We start from the raw sequence: 16,498 nt of genomic DNA, 5'->3' as shown, positions 1-16,498 counted from the left end.
CTCTTCTGCCCCCCTGTGTCGAACCCAGTCCCGCGTTCGCAGATGCTTCCTGTACGTTTGTGCCAATACCCCCCTTCAGACGACCCCCCATCCCCAACCCCGGACCCCTTCTGCCGGTCGAGTCCACGACTAGATACGGCCAACCACAACGAGCACTGCTGCATCGTAGGCTGACGTGCATTCCATCCAGATAGCGAACAACGCCGATAAGGCCATGCATCACGGTGAACAGCCTCAAGCGAGCTGTTACCCGTTCCCAGCGACCAAGCTGATGCCTGCGCAGGAAAAATCTACTCGGTGTCCGGGTTAGTCAACCGCCCAACGCCCAATGATATAACTTGAGAGCTCGACATAGAGAAATGCGATGCTAATCCAATCCTTGAATAGCCCTGTCGTGGTCACTGAAGACATGGTCGGTGTTGCCATGTACGAGCTGGTATGTGCCGTTGTGGGTGGCGAACTGGCTGCTGCACAATGCTAAATTGCGCTACGCCCTGCGGGTCAAAGTAAGCCACGACAATCTAGTCGGTGAAGTCATTCGAATCAATGGCGACCAAGCTACCATCCAGGTATACGAGGAAACCGGTATGAAACCAACGTCCGTACCTGACGAAGCCAAGCAGCTGACCACAGCTCCGACAGCCGGCATCATGGTTGGTGACGCAGTCACTCGCACTGGCAAACCTCTCTCAGTCGAACTCGGCCCCGGCCTGCTGAGCGGCATCTACGACGGTATCCAACGGCCACTCGAGGAGATTTCCAACGTCACCAAGTCTATCTACATTCCTCGTGGTATTTTAGTCCCCGCCCTTGACCGCAAGACGAAGTGGACATTCACTCCCACCAAGACGGTCGGCGACCATATCAGTGGCGGCGACGTGTGGGGCGTCGTCGTGGAGAACTCCTTCATTTCTACGCACATAATCCTATTTCCACCCCGTGCATGTGGCACAATTACCAAAATTGCCAACGAAGGTGAGTACACCGTCGCCGACAAGATCCTGGAGGTCGAATTCGATGGTAAGAAGACGGGATACCCCATGATGCGGTCGTGGCCCGTCCGGGTTCCTCGACCATCCACCAAGAAGCTCGCCGCCGAGGAACCTTTCATTATTGGCCAGCGAGTCTTGGACGCTCTCATTCCTGGTTTTCAGGGCGGCACCATTGCCATCCCCGGTGCTTTCGGTAGCGGTAAAAATGTCATCAGTCAATCCGTCTCTAAGTTCTCCAACAGCGATGTGATAATCTACGTCGGTTGCGGCGAGCGCGGCAACGAAATGTTGAAGGGCTTTCCCCAGCTGACCATCGAGGTTGAGGGCCGCAAGGAAGCCATCATGAAGCGCACCACCCTCATCGCCAATACCTCCAACATGCCCGTGGCGGCCCGAGAAGCCTCCATCTACACTGGCATCACGGTCGCCAAGCACTTCCGTGACCAGGGCCTTAACGTGGCCATGATGGCTGACTCGACGTCGCTATGGGCCGAAGCGCTGCGAGAACTATCAGGTCGTCTGGGAGAAATGCCTGCCGACCAGGGTTTCCCTGCTTACTTGAGTGCCAAGCTTGCCTCCTTCTAGGAGCGAGTTGGACGGGTCCAAACGCTGGGCTCACCCGAGCGCAACGGCAGCGTCAGCATCGTCGGTGCCGTCAGTCCCCCCGGTGGTGACTTCTCGGATCCTGTCACATCGTTCACTCTCAGTATCGTACAAGTTTTTTGGGGTCTCGACAAGAAGCTGGCGCAGCGCAAGCAGTTCCCTTCCATCAACATGAGCGAGTCCTACTCCAAGTACACGGGCGTGCTGGACAAGTTCTACGAAAAGGACTACCCTGAGTTTCCGAGACTACGAGACCGCATCAAGCAGCTGCTTTCTGACTCAGATGAGCTGGACCAGATCGTGCAGCTGGTCGGGAAAAGCGTGCTGTCTGATCCGGACAAGATCACCCTCGACCTGGTGGGCTTGCTCAAGGAGGACTTTTTGCAGCAAAACGGCTACTCGGACTACGACCAGTTCTGCCCTATGTGGAAGACAGAGTGGATGCTGAAGCTCATGGTTGGGTACCACGATGAGTCGCAGAGGGCAATCTAGCAGGGCCAGCGCTGGGTCAAGATACGTGAGACCACGAGCGACCTGCAAGCCAAGCTGCGGCAGCTCAAGTTTGAGCTCCCCTCAGATGGGGAAGAGGCCGTCACCAAGAAGGTTCGTGTAGCCTTTTTTCGTCGTTGATGTAGCCACTCACTGGAAGCAGTACGAGGCCATTCAGCAGGAGATGACGGACAAGTTTGCGTCGGTGATGGACGAGTAGGGGAGTAAGCGGCCTGCGATGAGTTGAGGTCCCAGGAGACGTTATTCAGTCCAGAGGGCGGGTCAGAGCAGGGAACCGCCACCTCGTCGTCTATCCATTCAATGCGTCATCTTCCCTAGTCCAAATGCCCGCTATCTCAGTGTGTGCATTTGGCAGGGTAATCTAGCCAACAAGAACCAGTACATTGCTGCTCTGAACTCCCAAGCGATCATCTACCTAGATTTTACCACTAGATGTCATATCGGAAGTGGCTGGTTGTCTTTAGAAGCCTCTGCGGCCATGTAGGAGTCGGGGCTATGTGAGACGTAACATCCCGCTCCTTTCTGCGGCCAGAGACATCAACAGCATTATCAAGAGGTTATTTTCACACTCTTTCCGGGTCCTCGTGCGCGAGCGACGTGCCGTGCCCATATGCCTGACCTCTTGACTAGTTGCATATCCCCATCTCGTGCTAGCGCAGCTTCAGTATATGGAAGATGATATGGCGACGCTATGGACATACAACACCCTAAATACCGCGCACCGTCGATCAAGTACCGGACCCCGTCCCATTAAATGTCGGTATCATCCTCCAAGCCTGTCTCTTTGAAAGCAGAGGATCTGTCCTTCCGTAGACTAGCGCATGTTGTGGATTGTCGTAGGGGCCGCTTGCTAGAGCCCTCGCGCAAGCGGTCGGACGTGATGCGTGAATTGAACGCTGGTCGGGCAGGTCCCGTGCAAGGGGTTTGGGAGACCGGGACCTGATATTTTGTCTCTGTCGATTGGGTATCCATTCCAAGGGTGAACATAGCAGAAGGCTGACAAGTCTCGTGAAGGTTGCCAGATGATCGAAGAAGGGTCGCGGTGGAAGGCAATAGGCACTGCGGTTGCGCACAGTGTCAGATCGGAATATAGCCCATATAAGCAGATGGGATGTGGCAATGCAGACCCTTTAAATCCATGATCACCAGAGTTCGGTTAGATTCGCGCGACGCCTGGAAGTGGTACTACCGCCTGGGCACCGTTAATCAATGTATTGACCAGGGTAGCCAAACCGCTTATAGGGGCCGGCGCGGGCCCTGCGCAAGGATGATGTCAACTCTGTGATACAAGCGCTCATGCGGAGTAAGCTTTGCGCCCATCCACATGCGATAACGCCAGTTGTGGTGCCGGCTGGGTAATACCCGTTGTAGGCTATCTGACGGAGTCGTATTCAGCCACCTCGCACCGTGCACATTCACATGCGAATTTTTTTGCCAATCTCAGGGGACCGGATTCTACGGCTGGAATGTATGATGCGAGGCCCCAACAATCCAATCTCCCATGTTTAATAAACAGTCTGCCCGGCGCCATGATTTCGTTCCACTCGCGATATTTTTTGCATTCCCAACTGCACTTTGTAAAGAACACGTCGATTGATAGTGCAGCAAGGCGCTTTTTTGTTTCGGGGCGACAGCAACACACTGGCCCCCGTCAATGTTCCTGCTGCCATGATCGGGAGACACCTGTGGGATTACATCTTCATCCGGACATGCATCCTCTTCCTGCACCTGGTCGTCCCTCTCAGTGTAATTTACTCACTGGTCGGCCCCCTAGTCCGTCTTCCATTCCGACTTCCCCGAGTACTACAGCTATGGCTCGCTCTCGAGGCCGCTTTCTATCTCGCCGTCTACCTACCGCGAAAAGCATACCTCCAGAAGGCCGCGAGGCATCCACTTCCTCCGTGCCGTGAGGAGCGCAAAGAGTTGTTCGAGCGCTGTCACAGCAACATCCCTGATCCAGTCCAGTACCTGAGAAAATGGTTCCGTGGTGCGCCAGTGGCGGATATTAAGCGGGAGAATGTCAAAGATTTTTTCCGATGGGCGTTCTTCAACACGGGAGAGCGTGAGCCAGCATATGATGAGGAGCTAGAGGAGTATGTTGGCGAGATGGAGAAGTTGTTAGGGAGGAAATTGGAACCCGGTCGCGGCAATGCCAAGTGCCTCAGATTGACGCTCGACAAAGTAGAGATGTTACATCGAAGCTTGGCGTGGTATCTGGTGAGATCTTATATACGCGACCGATCTGCCCTACGCAAGTCAATTTGCTAACTCTACATCTGTAGTGTGTGTTTGTCGTCGATACAGCGGCATCCATGCATTTGTGGCGCCAGTCCTTCAAATTCTATCGCCCATCGTTCCTCCAGTGTCTTGCCGTCTTCCCCTTACGGCCCCTCACACTCTTTAGCTCCCATAGCTCCTCTGGGCAATGTCTCACTTACTGGCACCGGCCGCACACTTCAAAGACGCGGCTGCCGATCCTCTTCATTCACGGCATTGGCATCGGACTCTACCCGTATATAAACTTCTTGGCGGACCTCAATGCAGACGATGACGAGGATGCACCAGACGGTGAGGTGGGGATCATTGCCATAGAGATTATGTCAATAAGCTCCAGGATAACGACTGAAGCAATGACAAAGGAGGCAATGTCCAAGGAGATTCAACACGTATTGGAGGGGCATGGGTGGCAAAGGGTTGTGCTGGTATCGCATTCGTAAGTGCTCTCCCTCTGACAGTCGATATGTTTCCGTGTATAAGTTGACATGCGCCATGAGAAGTTACGGAAGCGTGGTTGCGACACATCTGCTGCGATCTCCCCAGATCGCACAAAAGATCGGGCCGGTCTTGTTTGTTGACCCCGTATCTTTTCTGCTCCATCTCCCCGATGTGGCGTACAATTTTGTATGCTCACTCTGGTACGTCGGGCTTACACATTACCATGACTAACGTCTAACGCCGTAGATCTGTCGAAAGCCAAGCCAAGCAAACGAATATCTGCTCTCTTATTTCGGCTCTAAGGATATGGGCGTCTCGCATACGCTATTCCGACGCTTCTTCTGGGCTGACAATATTTTGTGGAAGGAGGACATTCGGGGCCGCCGCGTGACAGTAGCTCTAGCTGGCAGAGACATAGTAGTAGACACGTCGGTAATTCGGGCATACCTAACAGGTTCGGGGGTTGCGGAAGGGTGTGCTCTGCAGACAGGGGATGGAGGCAATGCAGAGATGATAGGTGATACACCGGGGGTGCTGTGGTTTCCGGATTTGGACCATGGCCAAGTTCTCTATGGGAAAAAGACGCGACGAGTACTAACTAGGGCTGTGAGGACGCTCTGCAAGGAATTACCAGAATAACAGACGGTGGTTCCGGCCTATCAATAGGTACACAATTTAGAAGGCTTACCAAGATATCTTGGGAGCTGCTGCGAAAGTACAACTCGCCCACCATGCCCAGCGCCAGAGAAACAAAACCCACTCACGCCTTTTGCCGAGGCGATCATTGACTGACCGGTTAAGGTCTCTAAATCTTCGCCAATGCGCCTGCCGACTTTACCTTCATGAACGCCTGCGATGTCTCCCGTACGCTCTGGTAAATCAACAGCCCCGGGATAAGAAGCCAGAAAGCGTTGCATAAAATATAGTAGGCGCAATAATATACCCTTTCTGGGCGACTGAGAATCACGCCATGTACCACCTCTTCAAAGGCGCATGTTGCGTAGTACAAGACGAGTCCGTACAGCTGTCCTAAGCTAATGATCAATTGCAGTGGTTGTCGAACAGTACTGTCCGCGATGATGTAGTAAGCGCAGAGAAAGGATAGCGGGCCCCAGAAGCACGCTGTGACAGATTCCATGCAAACGACGAACGAGTCTTGTGTCATGTAGCGGGAGTCGGCGAGGGCATATTCCTTCCACAGTTGGCCGAACAGGTCGGTGCGGCTGCCCATATTCAAAGAATTGTAGGAGAAGTAGCCTATGCCACGCGGCGAGTCCATTAGTGGCGTGCAGGTCGAGGAGTATGGGACCGGAACACACCTTCGAAGAAAGAATGTATAAAACCACAGAGAATAAACCAAGTCACCGTCCACACGTCTCCGCTGGAAAGGACAATTTTGGAGCGCCTGAGAAAAGCCCTTGTCGATACCACAATGACCGCTAATGAGCCGAAGAATATTGTAAGCAATGCTGTGGTTGGTATGGACGTCGCGACGAAACCGGGCACCCTGACGTTGATCGGGAAAAACGGATGTTCAGCAGCATCGGTGTCGATGACACTCGCAGACGGAAATACATGCTCGCTCATAGCGGAGATTAACTGACACAGGGCTTGTGCGACGACGGCCTTGACTGAGTGTGTTGAAAACTAGCTGAGCAACTCCGACGAGCAGCCTAGAGTTCGAAGAGCAGAAGCGAAAAAGTGAAAAGGTGCAAAACGGGGCACAGTGGCGCGAGATCGCTGAGTGGAGCTTCAGAGCTTGTGTGGGGTCTTAATATCGTGCTGCAACACCCCAACAAAGTTGGTCAACAAAAAGTTGGGATGACATGCGATGCCTCGATCACAAAACCAGCCACCGTGATGACTCTGAAAGCGAGACAGTCCGATCCATGAGCCGCTATGACGTCATCGGTACTTTGCGGATGTTACCGTACCTCGTGATGTCAGGATTCTTCGGTCACAATTCGTACACGTGTTTCTTGTCTTCCCGTTCAAACCAGCCCACCACCGATGAAAGAATGAGTTCCAGGCAAGTGTGCCGTCACAATAGGAGAGCAAAACGGCACCGCCAAGTCTTGTCAAGCACGATGAGCGGGCTCGCCACTCGTCAGTGTCCCGTGTCCATGACCTTGACATCGGGGATGTGCTGATTTTGGAACAGAGCCACAACAGCGCCTTCCATCTGACAGCAGCCCTGCCATGCTCAGGATGCGACCTGGGACCTGTAGCCAGTCTACCCATTGAGTCGTGACCCTCTTCCTGTACGTACTGTACCTTTTTGCCGACGAGTGGGTTATGCATTTGGGAGCTTGCTTCTCCAAACGCCATCACCACACCCACTCAGTCTCGGCTATGCCCCGCCGCCAGCGCTGACACAAATCGGCAGTCGCTCCCTACCTAAGTCTACAATGGTAGCGCCGCGATCTAGCCAAGCAATAGCACTATTTCGTCGGTTCTTCCGCGCACATCGCGCTCCTGTACGTCATAAGCTGATACAGAAGAAATTAACACTGACACAGGGGACCTGACCTTCCCCGCCACCAACACAATACCAGTTCCTGCCGCCTGCGGTCCGACTCAAACCATCGCCAACCTCCACAAGCGGCCGCACCCCAGCCATGGCCGCACACACGTCTACCCACCTCCGCTCCCTCTACCGCTCCCTCCTCCGTGAACTCCCCCCGCGGCCTATTCTCAAGGTCCCGCGCTCACCGCTTCACGCCTATCTTCGGGGCATATTTGCCAGCAGCGGCGCCCCATCCTCACCCTCATCCTCGGCTTCATCGCCGTCGACATCATCACCGATCACACCGACGGCGCAGCACCACCAAGCCCGCGCCGAGGCCGAGCAACTTGTCACATACCTGCGCTGGCAGCGACAATATGTCGCGCTCATTGAGCGCTACAACCCGGGCCTGGGTATGGATGAGGAGAGCGTGTCCGCCTCACCGCGCGCCGTATCGGCATGGACATGCCCCTCAGGTACGCAGCCGGCGGCAGCAAATAGGGGAGCGGAACATAAAGCGGACGGAACGGCCTGTAGAGCGGCCCAAAGAGTTCGTCGAGGCTCGAAAGCTGGCGCCGGGTATGTAACGTGGCCCAATGCTTCGTGGGTCTTGTCGATTAGTCTGCAACGCCCGCTGTAAATTTCGTGCAGGCCGCTATGACGCTGACCGCGGTTCAATACGTATGCTAGATTATAGCTTACCTCCGCAAAAACATTACCAATCAATGGAGATTTTTGCTCCTACTGTACTTGTTGCTGCATGGCCAATATCTAGAGGCAATAAATCTATTACCCGAAGGTGACTCTTGATAAAGCCGTTCGGTTGACAATTGAATATGCTCTCCGTTCTGGCGTCTGTGCTAAATGTCAAACGATATTCCGCTCCAGACCGAGGATGCGCCTGGACCCACTTGGACATCTTTGAGTATATAAGAACTGGGACCTTCGTCCTCCTAACTTGGGCAGTGATCAAGGCCACTGAAACCTACAACCATCACATTTTGACACTAAATATGGACGAAAGACAGAATGGTTCCTTTGGTATCTCAAACGCCGTATTGATGCCTAATTTTCACTAATAATCACGGGTCGGCAAACCAGTCGCCGCGAGACGAGTAGCAAGACGAGCAGCAAGGCGAGTACTATAGCGAAGGCCATCGGAGAGATGCAAAGTGCTGTTCATTGAAGCATAGCAACAGCCCACATTAAGTTACCGGTTAGCGCCGTAGCGGCCAGGCGGGAACGTTCCAGTGGAGGTTGACTTAGGGTACGGACGCGCGAGGCACCTTCGATATCTCAGAGGGCTATATTCCTTCGTAGATACTTCCTTCGAATCTTGGGTTGTCGTGGTGGGCTTCCCCCAAAGTCACGGTGGAGCGGAAGTGGGGCAACCTAATTAGTCCTTGGCATCGCGGTCGAAGGCATCGACGCGTTGAATGGCGCCCAATGGAAGGGTTCCAGCATATCCTTCGTCGCTTCGAAGCAGCACCTGCAAAAGCAACCGAGGGTCCAGAGAAGCGAACACCCCGAAAATACAGCACAAGAAATCTGATTGTGCGATGATGTCATGCGCCCATATCATGGCTACCACGCAGCTTATACGGCGTCGGTAAATTGTTTCACCGCGCCGCTGCCAGGGGTCTCCAGGGGCTATATAAGGAAAAGCTTTGCGCAAAGAGAGGAGAAGATGGCTCCTTAGAGATCAATACAGTCACCTTCGGGGTCCTATGCTGCTCATCACTCCTTGCTGTTAACCCAACCATGACAGATGATCAGAAGAAGACTCGTAGGCAGAGCGACACTATCTGTATGCAAAACGACAAATATACAGCCAAGCCAGTGTCATCCTGTTGGGAGAGACTGGATGTTTCTAGAAGGTTCTGTGACTCTGTGACTCTGTCGACATTTGCCAGCTTCGTCTATATGAGACGCAGCCTTCCACTCCTTTCTGTAGCTAGAGCTGACAAGTTCATTCACTCTTTCCCAGTCGGTGAGTGCGTACAACACATCCAGACATAGGGAAGACGTGATACGAAAGCTTCATACCACAAGCGCAGGACCCTGCATGCGTTCGTGGTCATGCAAGTAGGCAGCAGTAAGCATCAATTGGCATAAAAGCAACCGCCAATCTTCTGCTTAAAATTTAGATCGTCGAAAGACATAGTATTTGACGCTAGAAATTCGTAGATCAACTGTCGATCCGATCTCTCCCCGATGCGCAAACTCTTCGTTTCTGGTCGTCTCCGCTTGCAGACTGGAAGATGCTTGAAGCTGGCATACTTAGCCCGCAATCACACTCGTCTTGTGAAGCGCGTCACTAGGTGTAGCGTAGAAAGCGATAGCAATGATCATGTAGAAACCTAGAAGCATGGCACCTTCGAGGTAGTTGGACTTGCCATCCTGGACCGTGTATGTCGCTACCAAGACGGACACCGCGAACGCAACCGTTTCGACTGTTTGACAAATTTAAACCTCGCGGAGGGCAATTGGATACAGTTTGCAGAACTTACAGGTCTCGAAATGGAGGCTCATGGGTTGGTTAATCGCCCAGCCAACAATGACCAGACAAGGCGTGAGACCCAGGGCAATCTAAATAGAGGAACCCATGGCAACGCCCATGGCCAAGTCCATTTTGTTGCGCAGGGCGACGACCACCGCGGTGACATGCTCAGCGGCATTCCCCACAATCGGTATCAGAATCAACCCAATGAAGGCCTTGCTAATGTTTGCGCTGTCGACCAGGTCGTCGATGCTTCCAACCAGGTACTCGGCACAGATGGACACGAGAACGGTGACAACAACGAGGACAGCTGCGGCGGAGATGGCACCAAGTCGTGGTTGCTCCTCCGCTTCGAGCTCTGCCGCGTTCTGGCCCTCAGCGTCAAAGAGGTTGCTATGCGTCCGGAGCTGAAAAATGAGATACAGAATATAGAGGACAAGAAGGATGATTGCCGTTGCCCGAGACAGGATGAGGGCGACCTGGAATTGTCATCGGAGCCGTTCTGGTTCATAACAGCATACAACTATGTGGAGTCAGCTATCGTGATGACCGTCATCCATGCGGACATGTAGTGGCCTTACAGCCGCTGGAATGACCAAGGAAGCAGACGACAGCGTCATCAGGGAACATGTGGTTTGAGCAACGGCAGCAGAAAACCCTTGCTCCGTGCCGCTCCCAGTCCGGCCGCGATGGCAAAGGCCACCAAGGAAGAAGCACATGCCCATGACGAGGAGAAGATTGGATAGAATAGAGCCAAGCATAGAGGACTGGACTACTTCGATTTGGCCATCTTTGAGGGCAACGATGCTGACCTACATAGGGTCAATTTCCTCGGCCAGTGGCTCGAGTGAGGTGGGGGGTTTCGCACAATTAGCTCCACGGCATTACCAAAAGTGGCGTTCAAAAGCCCCCCCATAGATTCTCCGAGCTTCATCGCAATTTGTTCTGTGGCAAAGGATAGGACAGCGGCGAGAGGGATGATGGCAAAGAAGTTGAGCGTGAAGACGGTGGCCGGACTCCAGCCCACGGCTCCGGCGACGATGCCTATGGGCACCATGACCAGGAGGAAGTTCACATAGTCTGCCGAGCGTCAGTTGCGGCAAGGGAGGAAGTCTGAGTCCATTATACCGCTGTAAAGTGTCACCTTGGTGACATGGCAAACGTGAGCTAGGCTTCTGACGACCAAGGTGTCACTATCCTTGCCCGGCGTGTAGTTGGGGTCGAAAAAAAGTGTGTAGGCAAGCGGTCGCTGCTGACGCAGAATGACGTCGCTATAGTCTCTGGATGACTGCTCGTCGGCGAACAAGGGCGTGCGTTCTCCAGCGACGCGGTTCGGCTCGGGATCCATCTGGCGACGTTGGCAGTGACTGCTGAGTTGGCTATGGATTGCCCCGCTGCAGGTTAGCTCGTGGGATGTGGAGGGAGGAGAAGAGTGAATGGCAACATATGGAATGTAGCTGAGAGAGAGTGACAATGCTGCCAAAGCAAAGTGCGGCAGCCGCGTGCAACGAACGAGTGCTGTCGCCAGAGGCAGGGGTCGGGGCACCGCTCAGGAAGGGGTTGGGCGGTCAATCCAGAGTTTATTATGGGGGCAGGACACTCCCACACTCCGACGGAGGATTGCTTCCTGCAGAGCTGCCGAAGTGCGTGACTCACGGATGATGACGGGCCAGTCTTGAAGGCATAGATTGAACCATACTCCTTCAATCTGCACCCGAGTCGTCCGTCCGTCGCCGCTGTTACAATGCTCCGCCATGAAACCAAACCACTATTTCATATATATCCCTACCTTGATGCGGGCGAATATCGTAACACACTACTAGGCAGCGTTGTCAAATACCCAGACATACCAACAGAAGGTTACGCCCCCTACAAGGCGGGCAAACAGCCCCGGCAGATCATACCTGGCCTTGACCCCACCCCGATCCAGGTCAAAAACATCAAGTTCTTGACGCACAAAATCCAGGACAGCGACATCTCATCCTCACTTGATGACTACCTCACCGGGTTCTTTCAGAATCCGAACTCCGTAGTCCGAACCGCGGCGAGGCTCTGGCACATGGAATCGGCAGCCGAAAATCTCCAGAAGTTGCTTCAAAAGAGGACGTATACGAGGCAACTGATCAAACTGCTGCAAAACAGCCATAATCAGGAGGGCTATTTCGTCACAGACATTGTCACACTGTTTGACGCAGCTGAAGACACCTACAGGTCACCCGCCACCATGGCACAGTTGACCATTGATGTCTCAGCGCGTCAGCCAAGGACCACGGGACAGTGCCACGTTCAGACAGCTGAGCACTGTCCCGTTTACTACGGCGGGGAAACGATTGTGTTTCTCGGATATCGGCGTGTAAGGCTCGAGAAATCGGATGGCATTATCGCAAAATTGGCGAGATTGTTCCTAGGGCAAGGCCAAGGCTTAAGGGTGACGGATAAGTCCGACTATTGGCCCGACACAATTGGGAGACCGGCGAAGAGCAGCGTGGAGACACCTTTGGATGATTCGGGTGACTCAAACGAGGCAGGGGATTCTTTGCCACGCCCGAATGCCTATATTAAGATTGCCCGAGAGCTGGGATTTGATGTTGAGGTCGTGGGGTGAGTAGACGATAATTGCGACATAATGCAACGGGCAGAAGCGTAATGTAACGGTCTCAACTGAGTGTGTTGACAACTAGCTGAGCGACTGCAACGAGTATCCTAAAGCTAAGGAGAAAGAAAAGATTCAAGAGTGCTCGAGAGATTATGAGATAAGTCGAATTTACCTCGTGTCATTGTTCGTAAGATACTTCAAATTGCGCAGTGGATTCAACCGCGAAGGCGGAATCTTGCGCTTCGTCTCGTGCGCAACCTTCTCAAACACCTCGCTCCTTTGCGGAGATGACCGCATAAATGTAACGACGTTTTGTAGCTTGCCGACCGAAACATTTCCTTGTGCAGTGTCACAGGCCGCATAGTTCTTGTTCGCAAACAGGTCGACACATGTCTGGCCCGCGCGGGCGCCACGCCCCTTCGGCTTTGCATGCAACGGAATACGACCGAGACGACCGGTCGCACAGAAGGCGGAGGCTCGACCACCCGGCTCGCCAGCATCGTGCCGCCATAAAACACTGCCGACATGATGGCGAGTCATCGATCAATGTGTGTTAGATCGGATGCTGTAAGCAAAGGCCTTGTGGTCTGCTCTGTGGAAAAAGGTGCGGCAGTCTGGTCCCTAAGACAAGCCACCACTCGAATCGCAGGGCCTCTGAGTCTTTGACCTCGGGGTCATCGCGAACGGCCTCTGAGAGTGACGTCGTACTGGGGGCAGTAGAGAACGAGTGTACGTCGCCGGCGAGAATTGCCTTCACTCTCCTCACAGCCATGGTATGCTCAGCTTCAGTCTTTGGAGTGCTCCTTCCAGAAGTTGTCGTCCACTTTCTCTTTGTTTCCTGATCTCTGGTTCTTGGCAAAGTAGCGGTTATGTTCGTCCTCCTCCTTCTGGTCCTTTGTGAGCTGACTGCCAGGATCGGAGCCAGAGCCCCAGATGTTCGAGTTGTAGACCTTGGGCTTGACGCTGGCCCTGGGAATCGAGCTACTACCACGGTTTGCGGAGTCGATCGTTGTGTTGGCGGTTTGGGCATTCTTGCTGCTGGGAGAGGATAGGATAGATGAAGTTGTAATAGACCGGGAGCGGAGGCTGGGTGCGATGGCGCGGAGGACGGCGCTAACTGTGGGGCGCATGCTGGTTTGCTGTGCTCCATATGCTCTCGGCGCGTTGGTATGCTTCTTGCTTACTTGTCTGTCCGGTGGCATCCAGCTCGACTTTCAAAAGGTAAGTGTGACACACGGCATTCGATATTTCCTCGCCTACGCTTGTGGTGCGGTGTCTGCTGCTCTTGTATCATGGATCACCAGCATCGGCGTCAACGTTCACGGCCTGCATGTGACAAGGGTTTCTGTCGCACAAGGAGTTAGCCTTAGGTCGCATAACATCTGCGCGCAGAATATTCCTCCGCGGAAGCCGATACTATAATCCGTGCAGTAAGGTCGAGCGCCCGCACGCGTTGTGCTTTGACTTCGTTGAGGTCAAAGCTCAAACACTGGTTGCATATATTGGAACACCAGCCTCAATTACATGGACTCTGCACCACAAAGCAAATCTCTCCTTTGAGTATAAAGGGCAGCACACTGTCGTGCGCTTACAGACTGCTCTTCAAGATAATTCTCATCAATTCACACGATGCCAACTGTGATCCCTGTGGAGCCAATTGTCTGACAGTTTCTGCACGCCAGGGCCCCCCACCAGCTCCGGCAGTCGTGACGTCATGTGCGCTTCCAAAAGTTGAACGTTGGCCCACACCCCAAGACATCTGGCACCGTAGATCGCGCATTAGGTGGGTATCGGTTGCTGACAGTGGTCTTCGCATCCGACATCCCCAATGCGTTTCGCTGCCGCCTTTAATACACCCCTACATCTTTTCATCTTACAGTAACCCACCGTCTCCCCTCAACAATTCTCTTTACTTGCATTAGTCAGGCGCCATGAGTGCTTCCAAAGACTCGAAGCTACATAACGAGCAGGAGCTCCGCCTAAAGCGCTTGTACGGAAGGATACCAAGCAAAAGAGACCTTCTCGATCATCAATTAGAGGTGCCCATTATAATACAGAGCGCCATAATCTGACAGAATCATGGCTAATCGTTCTGTTTTATCACAGGGAAGGAAGTATTTCGATTCCGGCGACTTTTCTCTCTCCCAGGCAAGCAAGCCTTCGGATGCTGGCGCAGTTAAGACAGGGGCCGAGCACCCCCTGCGGGAGGGCATATCTCACCCGGTCTCTGCTGTCCCCAGCTCGAGCAATGTCAATTACATTGGTCCGCAGCAAGAGAAGGCCCACTTGAAAGCTGGCGTGGTGAGACATGGCAGCCAACTCCGAGAGATTGCCGGTCAGGCTCCTGGCGAACCTGGCGAGGCGAACAAGTGAAGGAAGCGCACTGTGGGAGTATACGGAGTCTTGCTCTCGGGCTCCTGATAGCCCTGCCCTTCACCAAAGTATCATCCGACAAGACAGCGGCGGAGCTGGAAGACATGAGTTACAGCGACGAAGGTCCAAGTAAGTACTGTCGTCTGCGTCTTGGTATGAGGCTGCTCAACTTGTCCACGGTTTGACTACGGCATCTAGTCTATCCTGGGGTCGGGTGCGGCGAGTAAGTTCCCGCAGTGGCTCTTCTCAATCCTATCCCCGGCTCTGGGATACGGCCACTGGAGTCCACCGCCATGCGCCCGAGGGGCCCAACGGTTGCACGACTTCACACGGCACCAACCGGTTTCTGGCATGCAGCCACGGGATTCCACCGCTAGACACTGGGGAGGTCATGGTAAACTGGACTCGCCGCTGGCCTTCCCGCCCGAAAGTCCTAGTCTACCCTTGGATCGTCCGTCACAGTTGGGCAAATGATACAAGTTCCGTCTCTTTCATCATGCCGCGCACTGTACCGGCGAGATGCTCCTGCAATGGCATCCATGTTCTTCACAGCGTGGCACGCCGCGCGTTTGACATTGTCGTCCGGCTCGTCTCTCGCAAATTCGCCCAGTCGTTCTGCCCAAACGACCAACGCTTCGTGGGCTGGTCAAAGTGCCGGGCCTCCACTGGGACATCCCTCTCGTTCCAAGCCTGAGTTCATCTTTGGCAATCTCGTCGAACAGCTTGCGTCCGTTGTGCTTGATCCAGCAGGCGACAGCCGGGATATGGAAGTCCGCTTGGAGCAGCACCTCCGCTGTGTCATCCCGGGATGCTACAGTATTGTCATTGTGATTTGCCACTCTTTCTAGAGTTTTGATGAGGTACCAGAACGCGCGCCCCCACTTGAACACGCCCGCTGCGACTAACTGTGCCTCAGCATCTTGCTGCTTAATGTATGCGTCCCTCGCACGATGTCTGGATTCCACGCCATTGCACCGTCTGACAATCTGTCCCGGTTCCATCCAGTAGGCTTCGGACCAAATCATGGTCAGGTATGGAAGGCAAGTCCATGTCAGCGGCTGTTCGTCATCGGGAGCCTCGCCTCGGTGGATTCGGTCACGTCTCCTCGCAATGGCAGTGAGGAGAAGAGGGAGGTCTGGCGTGCGAACTGATGGCCACTCGACAAGCGCGTCCTTGACTAGCCTCCATAGCTGTGTGAGCGGGAGAGTGTCGTCTGAAGAGGTTCCGCCCGAAGGTATGGACGCGTTCGAAATAGGGCGGGTGATAGCACGAGCCGCGTCTTGTGTGCGGACTTGGCGGCCGTAATACGCTTTAAGTACGTCGACTTCCTTGGCGATATAGCCTTGAAGGATTTCACTGCTGCTGCGATAACGTTTGACTTGCCCATCAAACCACGCTTCAGGAATGTATTGAGTCCCGCTGAGATGCAGCTAGCATCGATCTGCGCCTCCCATTCTGATCTGTGGCCACAGAGAAATAGACACCTGTAAAGCAAAGTTGAGTGGTAGTGAGAGTGGTGACGAGGTACAGGCACTTTCACCTACCCGGGTTAGATAAAGGCCTCTGCGGCAGTGTCGTCGGATCCTCGCGGCGAGATCTCACCACGGGGACTTTGCCGAATACCACGAGCGCTTCAATCACGAAGACGCACGCCTAGACTGCTCATGCGGACGACGCAAAGCACCAGAGCACCCATTCTACTG

At 53.9% G+C, this 16,498-nt stretch overlaps 11 protein-coding genes across 13 annotated transcripts; 7 read left to right on the top strand and 4 right to left on the bottom strand.

The window, feature by feature from the left end:
* Window positions 1-650: 650 nt before the first annotated feature.
* Window positions 651-1,577, top strand: VMA1_2 (H(+)-transporting V1 sector ATPase subunit A; the record flags this gene model as incomplete). Its single annotated transcript, XM_047984246.1, has 1 exon — window positions 651-1,577. One exon carries the CDS (start codon window positions 651-653, stop codon window positions 1,575-1,577), a length of 927 nt encoding a protein of 308 aa, XP_047840220.1.
* A 189-nt stretch (window positions 1,578-1,766) lies between these two features.
* VMA1_1 (H(+)-transporting V1 sector ATPase subunit A) lies at window positions 1,767-2,087 on the top strand (the record flags this gene model as incomplete). The annotated part of the gene is made up of 1 exon (XM_047984245.1): window positions 1,767-2,087. One exon carries the CDS (start codon window positions 1,767-1,769, stop codon window positions 2,085-2,087), a length of 321 nt encoding a protein of 106 aa, XP_047840219.1.
* Window positions 2,088-3,630: 1,543 nt separating this feature from the next.
* JDV02_003146 (uncharacterized protein) lies at window positions 3,631-5,536 on the top strand. Of its 2 annotated transcripts, XM_047984243.1 has the most exons (4): window positions 3,631-4,322; window positions 4,388-4,818; window positions 4,883-5,006; window positions 5,067-5,536. In XM_047984243.1, the coding sequence occupies exons 1-4, from the start codon at window positions 3,774-3,776 to the stop codon at window positions 5,457-5,459; spliced, it is 1,497 nt and encodes a 498-aa protein (XP_047840217.1). In that variant the 5' UTR covers window positions 3,631-3,773; the 3' UTR covers window positions 5,460-5,536. The 2 variants fall into 2 exon arrangements, with proteins under 2 accessions (XP_047840217.1, XP_047840218.1); XM_047984244.1 differs by having other exon boundaries at window positions 4,883-5,536.
* Window positions 5,537-6,646: 1,110 nt separating this feature from the next.
* JDV02_003145 (uncharacterized protein) lies at window positions 6,647-8,144 on the top strand. Of its 2 annotated transcripts, XM_047984242.1 has the most exons (4): window positions 6,647-6,926; window positions 6,982-7,081; window positions 7,207-7,905; window positions 8,017-8,144. In XM_047984242.1, exons 3-4 carry the CDS (start codon window positions 7,439-7,441, stop codon window positions 8,021-8,023), a joined length of 474 nt encoding a protein of 157 aa, XP_047840216.1. In that variant the 5' UTR covers window positions 6,647-6,926; window positions 6,982-7,081; window positions 7,207-7,438; the 3' UTR covers window positions 8,024-8,144. The 2 variants fall into 2 exon arrangements, with proteins under 2 accessions (XP_047840216.1, XP_047840215.1); XM_047984241.1 differs by having other exon boundaries at window positions 7,207-8,144.
* Window positions 8,145-9,606: 1,462 nt separating this feature from the next.
* VCX1_6 (Calcium/proton exchanger CAX-like) lies at window positions 9,607-9,858 on the bottom strand (the record flags this gene model as incomplete). Its single annotated transcript, XM_047984240.1, has 2 exons — window positions 9,607-9,779; window positions 9,837-9,858. 2 exons carry the CDS (start codon window positions 9,856-9,858, stop codon window positions 9,607-9,609), a joined length of 195 nt encoding a protein of 64 aa, XP_047840214.1.
* Window positions 9,859-9,915: 57 nt separating this feature from the next.
* On the bottom strand, window positions 9,916-11,174 carry VCX1_5 (Calcium/proton exchanger CAX-like; the record flags this gene model as incomplete). Its single annotated transcript, XM_047984239.1, has 4 exons — window positions 9,916-10,305; window positions 10,408-10,638; window positions 10,695-10,906; window positions 10,955-11,174. 4 exons carry the CDS (start codon window positions 11,172-11,174, stop codon window positions 9,916-9,918), a joined length of 1,053 nt encoding a protein of 350 aa, XP_047840213.1.
* Window positions 11,175-11,465: 291 nt separating this feature from the next.
* On the top strand, window positions 11,466-12,571 carry JDV02_003142 (uncharacterized protein). The gene has a single exon (XM_047984238.1). The coding sequence runs from the start codon at window positions 11,571-11,573 to the stop codon at window positions 12,429-12,431; it is 861 nt and encodes a 286-aa protein (XP_047840212.1). The 5' UTR covers window positions 11,466-11,570; the 3' UTR covers window positions 12,432-12,571.
* Window positions 12,572-12,590: 19 nt separating this feature from the next.
* Window positions 12,591-12,962, bottom strand: JDV02_003141 (uncharacterized protein; the record flags this gene model as incomplete). Its single annotated transcript, XM_047984237.1, has 1 exon — window positions 12,591-12,962. The coding sequence occupies one exon, from the start codon at window positions 12,960-12,962 to the stop codon at window positions 12,591-12,593; it is 372 nt and encodes a 123-aa protein (XP_047840211.1).
* A 245-nt stretch (window positions 12,963-13,207) lies between these two features.
* Window positions 13,208-13,552, bottom strand: JDV02_003140 (uncharacterized protein; the record flags this gene model as incomplete). The annotated part of the gene is made up of 1 exon (XM_047984236.1): window positions 13,208-13,552. The coding sequence occupies one exon, from the start codon at window positions 13,550-13,552 to the stop codon at window positions 13,208-13,210; it is 345 nt and encodes a 114-aa protein (XP_047840210.1).
* Window positions 13,553-14,353: 801 nt separating this feature from the next.
* On the top strand, window positions 14,354-14,795 carry JDV02_003139 (uncharacterized protein; the record flags this gene model as incomplete). The annotated part of the gene is made up of 2 exons (XM_047984235.1): window positions 14,354-14,461; window positions 14,529-14,795. The coding sequence occupies 2 exons, from the start codon at window positions 14,354-14,356 to the stop codon at window positions 14,793-14,795; spliced, it is 375 nt and encodes a 124-aa protein (XP_047840209.1).
* Window positions 14,796-15,265: 470 nt separating this feature from the next.
* On the top strand, window positions 15,266-15,643 carry JDV02_003138 (uncharacterized protein; the record flags this gene model as incomplete). The annotated part of the gene is made up of 1 exon (XM_047984234.1): window positions 15,266-15,643. The coding sequence occupies one exon, from the start codon at window positions 15,266-15,268 to the stop codon at window positions 15,641-15,643; it is 378 nt and encodes a 125-aa protein (XP_047840208.1).
* Window positions 15,644-16,498: the final 855 nt, after the last annotated feature.

The sequence above is a fragment of the Purpureocillium takamizusanense genome, chromosome 2 (assembly GCF_022605165.1).
Source record: "Purpureocillium takamizusanense chromosome 2, complete sequence".
Taxonomy (NCBI): domain Eukaryota; kingdom Fungi; phylum Ascomycota; class Sordariomycetes; order Hypocreales; family Ophiocordycipitaceae; genus Purpureocillium; species Purpureocillium takamizusanense.
The sequence above is the reverse complement of the archived record's forward strand: the minus strand, read 5'-3'. Positions and strand labels throughout refer to the sequence as shown.